This window comes from Dromiciops gliroides, chromosome 2 (assembly GCF_019393635.1).
Source record: "Dromiciops gliroides isolate mDroGli1 chromosome 2, mDroGli1.pri, whole genome shotgun sequence".
NCBI lineage: Eukaryota > Metazoa > Chordata > Mammalia > Microbiotheria > Microbiotheriidae > Dromiciops > Dromiciops gliroides.
This window is the reverse complement of record NC_057862.1, coordinates 666,974,544-666,982,259: the sequence shown is the minus strand read 5'-3', so window position 1 is coordinate 666,982,259 and position 7,716 is coordinate 666,974,544. Positions and strand designations below refer to the sequence as shown.

General features: G+C 46.3%; 1 protein-coding gene across 1 annotated transcript in view; it reads right to left on the bottom strand.

The window, feature by feature from the left end:
- Nucleotides 1–3,876: 3,876 nt before the first annotated feature.
- Nucleotides 3,877–7,716, bottom strand: part of SUCLG1 (succinate-CoA ligase GDP/ADP-forming subunit alpha) — a 38,917-nt gene continuing 35,077 nt past the window's right edge. Inside the window, exons 8-9 of the mRNA XM_043985802.1 lie at nt 5,924–6,112; nt 3,877–4,135 (exon numbers count right to left, since the gene is read on the bottom strand). Of these exons, the coding sequence (XP_043841737.1) occupies nt 4,109–4,135; nt 5,924–6,112 (216 nt within the window). The 3' untranslated portion in view covers nt 3,877–4,108. The remainder of the gene's footprint in view (nt 4,136–5,923; nt 6,113–7,716) is intronic.

Sequence of the window (7,716 nt, the reverse complement as noted above, 5' to 3'; positions counted from 1 at the left end):
GAAAGACCCTACCAGAATTCAAGTCACCCCAATAAGACATCCCCAAGAGAAAATATCAGGTATTTTCTATTCTGAAATTTAATTATCTATAAAAAAAAACAACAACAACAAAATCTCACAGATCAGTGGTTAATTCTAAAACTGGTAGAATGATTGGTCCAAGAGTTATTTCCTATAGGCTGGTCAAAACCTTATTCAGGCTAAGGCAGATGGATGTCTGTTCATTTCTTAAGGTTTTCTGTGCTGGAGACTTTTCAACTGTCTTTGGAAATTCAGGGATTTATCGGCTTGATGGTCAAGCTCTTTTTTGTGTTAACTGCAATCAATTCTACTTTAATATAAATCCATTTCCTCTGGTTCAGTTTTCCAAAGACACAGTCACTCACTCAATCAACATTTATTAAATGCCCATAATGGGCCAGACACTATGCTGGGAGCTTTTGGAATACAAAGACAGAAAATGAAAAAAACCCAATTCTTAAGTAGCTTACACCCTACCGTGGCAACAATATGGACATATTCTGTATGAATACATAGAAAATATGGCAAGGTATTTGGGGTGGGGGGTATTGTTTTCTGTCTGGAGCCACAATTTCATCCATATGGGGAACTCATGCCGCTTGAATTACTACTGGTGGGCCCCAGCTTACTCACCTGTAAAATAAAGAGGTTATGTTCTAATGAGCTTCCTATTCTGCATCTAGGATTTTAAGGTTTAGCTGAAATGAACATTGAACTCGAGGAAGTGAGATTTGATTTTGTGTGTATATTACTTAACTGTTTTGATTTTCTTGGCCTTTTTATTTCCATTTATAAGAAAGGCAATCCCTAAAGTTTCATCAGGCCTCTTGCCTGCGCTGGTATTACTCATTTACAACCGTTGGCATTTCATCAACTCCTACAGTAAAATAGCATTTGCCAGCATGGACTTTGTAATAATTTGTAAGAAATATACTCCGAGTGTATGTTTTCGGCATTTTTTCTAACTGCAGTCAGTTCTGACATTATTAATATCACATAACACAGCACAGCACCATCTGGCTAAGGTTAAAGAGAGAAAGCTGAAATAATATCAGTGTCAAAGGAAGTAGATCTTCCAAATTACACACACAGCTGGAAGAGACATTTTCCCGAGGAAACAGGATATCCTCTGACTTGGGAACAAAACTGTGAAGTCATCATGAATCTGCACCCCATGGGGTACTTCAGGTGCCCTGAGCAAAGCCTGGCTGTGGTATCCCATGAAACCCCGGTCTCCACTGGTTACAAATAAGCTCCTAAAGAACCTTTGCTCACAACTCAATTAACACCTCTCGGTGGTGTGGGAAATATGCCGGGCCTGTTACAGCTACAACCCAGATGGCACCAAAACAGGTTCTATCAACCAATGAGCAAGCACATATTAAGTGCTTACTGTGTACCAGAAACGTGCACATAATTAAAATTAGATACAAAACACAAGAAATTCGTTTTGGAAAGGCAGTAGGGAGAGGCAGCTAGGGAAGAGCCCAGAAATCTGCAATGTTGCGAGATGCATTTTCTCTACTCCCTTCTTAAGGGGCCCAGATACTTTGTCCAATCATATTCACCAAAACCTATCAAGTACTGTGTGTGAGGCCTCATTGTGCCAGGGGCCAGAAGGACGTGTGCATGAATAATTGCTGATCTTGGCTTCCAAGGCCCTTACCACCTAGCTGTATGTGAAGAGAAGGAGGAAATCCAGGGCAAATGGGATGAGGCCAGGCAATGAGGACTATTCAGAAGAGGGTGAGATCATTGCAGATTAGGTTGGGCAGTGAAAGCATCCTGCTGAGCCTGGAAGAATGGGTATGATTTTGATGGGCTAGAGGCGAAGGGGAATAGGAGATGGCACCTAAAGTAAGGGGGTGAGGTCAACAACCTGGAACACAGCATCCCACCTCAGAGCCACGATCCTGTGTATGCTTTCTGCCTGCCTTTTATCCCCAGTGCTTGCTACTGTGCCTCGTATACAGGAGGTGTTTAACGATGCTCGTTGACGAATATACTATACCCTAAATAAGGTAGCACCAGCTAATAGCTAATAGCTGACATGTGGATATGGTGCTTTTGATCCTCCCAATAGCACGGTGGGGCAGGAGTCATTACTCTCATCTTACAGATGAGGAAATTGAGTCCAAGAGAAGCGACTCACCCGAGGTGCGCTAATAAGTGTGCAAAGGGGCTGACTCCGGGCCCAGCACTCCATCCATTGCTTCAGCGGTGGATCACGTGCCAGTAACAGTCAGGGAGACCTGGATCCAAGGGCTGCCTAGGCCGGATACTAGTTATGGAACCCTGCTAAGTCCTTGTATCCTTCAGTGCCCCGGGAAACTCTCTAAGGTCTGAACAGGAAAACTGATGGACCGCATTGGTCCTCAAAGTTCCCATTATGGATGAAATCACGGAACAAAACAGATTGTCAACCAAACTATAAGGGAGACACAAAGAAGCAGCATCTCAAGACAGAGGATTTCCCCAACATGGGCACCTTCTCTACCTACTCCGCAGCTTTTATGTGTTATTGGCCCGTTTAGAAGTAAGCTCCTGGGGGGCAAGGACCGTCTTTCTATTGGATTGTATTTGTATTGCCAGCTCTTGGCACAGGGACTGGCCCAGGATAAGCCCTTAAAAATACCTGATCCCTGCCCTGCCTTTTATAATTCCCACTTATGTAACTGTTCAGTTCTGAACAAGTCAACAAAGTTCCTTTTCCAGGTGGAATTTTTATGTGTAATGATATCACAAATGCTGCTGTTGTCCTAGCACTTGAAGGTGTGCAAGAACTTTGCACACAGGTCACATTTCAGTCTCAAAACAATCCTAAGACAGTGTTAACGAGTAGCATCATCGTTATTTTTTGTTGTCCAGTCAGTTCAGTCGTTTCTGATTCTTTGTGACCCCATTTGGGGGTTTTCTTGGCAAAGATATTGGAGTGGTTTGCCATTTCCTTCTCCAGCTCATTTTACAGATAAGGAAACTGAGGCAAGCAGGGTTAAATGACTTGCCCAGGGTCACACAGCTAGTAAGTGTCTGAAGCCAGATTTGAACACGGCAAGATATGTCTTCCTGACTCCAGGGCCACAGTCTACTCCACCTAGCTGCCAACATTATTATTATCCCCATTGTAAGTGAGGTTCAGTGTCTCGTCCCTACTTACACAACTAATGTCTGAAGCAGAACTGAACCCAGATTCCAGGATCAGAGACTGATATTCTTCAGGGCTGCTAAAGGAAATCAATCTCATGACCTTATCTTTGTGGGCCATCAGCACTGTGCTTCAGTATTCATTTGGGGGGTGAAAAGGGTCCGGTAGCCTAACAATCACCTCTGGTCTACATGCCTCCCTGTAGTGATCAAAGTCCATTCCTACCTGAATCCTGGCACGTTCAATCAACACGTGACTAATTTTCCAACTGAGCAGCTAGTTAGAGGTATTGATTCTTAATAAAGTTCCCTTTATTTGGCAAGGAAAAAACAGAAGGCCTAGAAACAAAAGTTCCTTGTCTCTCCTTCAGCCTCTGCTGTCTGGCCACAGGAAGTTCCCTCAGCCCCAAATGTGAGCAGAAGTAAGCTTGTGGGCTGAGGAAGTCTGGGGGGGCAGGAGAAAGAAGCACACAAAACACATTAGAAGCAACACACAGTTTCTGAAGGCAAAAATAGCTGAAAGGGGCAAGCGGCCGCAAGCTCTATTTGTAGGATCCGGCATGAATACATTTCTGACATGAGTCAGTTCACATTCACCTGAAGGATGAGGGCATGTTCAATTCCATGTAGATCATCCTTCAAAAATGTTTTCACATCTTCCTTCTCTCTCCCCCAGGCCATCTGTCCACCCATGAACTTCAGACCTCCACATTCAAATCAAATAAAAGATTTATTGTTTGACTATGATGTACAATCAGGTAAATACATCAGAATATAGGACATCCCGAACATCACATAGCGCTTCCTGCTGGACGGGAAGGCCGGCACTGGGCGGGCGCATACAGGAGGCAGACACTTAGTGGACAACAGCTCCGCAGATGCTGGCAGCAGTTGGTTCACATTTCTACAGTGATTCATTCCAAGGCTTTTTCCTCTCTCTCTCTCATAACATCTTCCTCTTCTCGAACTCCTTCAGAGACAAACAGAATGGGGAGGGAGAAAAGAGAGACCCAAATGATGCTTGCAGTCCACAGGATCTGGAAAGCTCTCATTGCCAGGATCTTCTGAGCCGCCACAAAAGGCAGGCAAAATGCCCAGGATGGGGGGGCCCTTCAGAACCCAACTGCAGCTCCCACGCCACCATGGTCTGGTGTCAGCTCCCATCTCCCTGAGCCAGCTGCACGGCTGGCACCTCCCCTCAGAGAGCTGAGAGGCAGCCCCTGAATCACAACAACCCCCCTTTTTGGGGTGAGCCCCCTAGTCTGCAGTGACAGAACCAGGTGGTGCCTGGTTCCTTTAATGAGAGAATGGAAACAGGTGAGTGGCGTGAGCCAGAGAGAACACCGAGTTCCGAGTTCCTTAGGGTTTGAAGAAAACACCTCAAAGGGAGGCTCTGCAAGTGTTTTTGAGGACGTCAATGACAAGAGAAAGTCAGTGAAATCCCAAGGCATTTGCTGCCACCTGCTGGAGAATCCCGGCAATGCAGGCCCCATCACAGAAGAGCTCAAGCAGCGTCAGGGAGGGGCCCACCTGCCTTCCTTCCTTCCAATGAACCTCATTTCTTCTACGCTCTCTAGCCACTAAGGTCACCCTTAAACAGGATGACAAGTGCAGGTGGGTGACAGCGTGAGACAAGAGGAAAATAAAGAACCCACTAACTCTCACCCAAAGACAAGGCCGAGAAAGAGAGAATCGAGTCAGTATTTAAAATGGTTTTCTGTTTGTTTTTCCTCCTGGCTCGCCTTGACTACAGACAAAACCTGCTGTGTACAGGGCACTCAGAAAACTGGCTGTTCTCAAGATATTATAAAAAAACAAGACCCTCTCCTTCCCAGTCAGGGCACGGCAGAACACCAGGGGAAGGTTCCTTCACTCACTCTGAGATATATACATCTATTCAAATAGATCACCAACGAGCCAAACCCCTGGGGACCCTTCTCAATGTCAGGGTTCTGATTAAGAAGGAAAAAGCAGGGGGGTGAAAACAACCCATAAGGAAATCAGAACGCAGGCAGTAAAGAAAGGAAGGCACCACGCAGGGCAAATAACAGCAGCAATAATCACAATGATGAGGAGAACCAAGCCCACCCAGTGTGGGTACTTAATGATATGTTCAAACAGAAAGAGAAAATCTTCGGCCCTTAGTCCAGAAATAAAAAGCTGCCCCTCCCCCAGGCCTCTTCTCCACTGCCCCCCAAAAGCCCCCCTCTCAACCTCAGCAGAGACTGCCATCGGTGACCCTGCAGAAGGGACAGTGGAGGAGGAGGCCCGCTGGCCCTGGCTCTCCAGATGGGGAACACTGCAATGATCCTGACCATGTCATTCAATTTGCCTAATCCTCATTTCTTCACCCATAAAATGGACTGGTTGACCTGAGATCGAAATCTATATGCCCCCATCCAACCCTGAGGGAACCAACCCTGACCCTGACCAGGGTCTGCAGCCCCCCCAAAAGGACCCAACACTTGGTGAGGAGCTAGCAGGGCCTTCTTGGGGAGTCAGATCTTGCAGCCACATGTGCAAAGAGGCAATCCCAAAGCTGTAGGTTATTTTCATAAGATTTTTACTCAGAAAGTTATTTCTGGCCATGCCCAGTTAGAAGGTTAGTGGAGTAACTCAACCTCAATGAACCAGTACCTGAAGGGAAGAAAAGAGATTAAGATCCTGGAGAAAAGTCTCTGGCTTTCGAGGGTCAAATCTGGGCCCATGCTGCTCAGCACAGTAATCTAGTCCTTACATTAGTGACACAGGCACTCACTTTGTATATGGTGCTGCCCAGCTGGGCAGGGGACATACTGACAACCACTCCGGCGCTCTGGAGAGCTGCAATTTTCTCCTTCGCTCCACCTTTCCCCCCAGCAATGATGGCCCCGGCGTGACCCATTCTCCTTCCTGGTGGAGCAGTCAGGCCAGCAATGAAGGACACTACAGGTTTGGCTTTTGGACCCTGTGGAGAGAACAACATGCTGTTTTTAAACAAAGAAGGAGCCACTTCTGGAAGGAGTTTAATGAAAAAGTCAATCAAACCACAGAACTCTAACTCAAGGAGCCCTGCAGGTGAACAGCAGGTGGAAGTTCAGGCTGCCGGAGGCCCAGCATCTCACACCACCGAGCATTAAGCCAGGATTAAAAGGACAGGGTTCTCCTGGGAGATCCCTAATCTCTTCTAAACAAGCTCAGGAAAACAGCCCTGAGCAAGTTCTAATCTGCTTCTTATTCTGCTCCAACTTCAGCCACACAAGCTGGCCTAGTCATGCTCACAGAGACCCTCCTTCATATCATGGCCACTAACCGTGGAACCCCCCAAGGCTCTGTCCTCCTAGACTCTCTCATCAGCTCCCATGGGTTTAATCATCTCTGAGCAGATGATCCCCAGACCTAGAGATCTGGCCTGGTCTGTGTCCAGTAGACATCTCATACTAAATGGTATTTCCCACCCAAAAGCCATCACTCTTCAGCATTACTGCTGAGGGCCTCCCATGCAGCCTCCCAGTCACTCTGGCTCATAGGCTGTGTCACCACTATCCATCCCACAGCCAAATCTCATTGTTTCTCATATACATCCCCTCTTTCCCTCACAGCAGGTAATGCCCTGGCTTAAGTAAGCCTTTATCACCTCTCACCTAGACTACTGGAACAGTCCATGTAATGGCACACTCAAGGGGGTATAAAAATATATCTTGCTGTGAGGGAAAGTGGGAGGGGAATGGGGGGGGCGGGGAAGTGAAGGAAGGGAGGGCAGATTGGGGGAGCGGGCAGTAAAAAGCAAAACACTCTTGAGGAGAGATGGGGTGAAAGAAAATAGAAAATAGAGTAAATAAGGAGAGGGAATAGGATGTAGGGTAATACAGTTAGCAATAGTAACTGAAAGAAATGATGAGCAGGATGCTATCAGAAGGACGTATGAAAAATGCAAACCATCAACAGAGAAAGAACGGATGGTACCTGAATACAGATTGAAGTATAATTTTATTTGTTAGTTCCTCTTTGTAAAGTTATTTTGTCTGTCTGCTTTCACAACCTGACTAATGTGAAGATGTTATGCAGGACCGCACATGTGTAACTTATTGAATTGCTTGATTTCTTAGGGAGGGAGGGAGGAAGAAAATTTGGAACACAAAGTTTTAAAAAATCAATGTGAAAATTTTCTTTTACATGTAACTTGGGGAAAATCCTAAATAATTAAATAAATAAAGATTAAAAACAAAACAAAACAAAACAAACTGCACCCATGTCACAGGTGTCTCCCTGCCATTCCAATCCACCCTCCCCCTTACCTGCCAAAGGAACCTTCCTCAAGTGCAGGCCTAGGTTACCTCCCCCACAATAAGCCTCGATGGTTCCCTATTATCTCCAGGACCCAATAGAAAGCTCTTCACAACCTGACCCCTTCCTCCCTTTCCAATCTTCTTCACTTTACTGCCCTCCCCATCTCCAGCCCACTAACCCTGGATCACCTCCTGCTCCCTCTTCGTCCCTCTTTGAGGGACCGTTCTCCCTCCTCTCCTCAGCTGCCTGGCTTCCTTCCAGACCCCAGCCCCACCTTCTGAA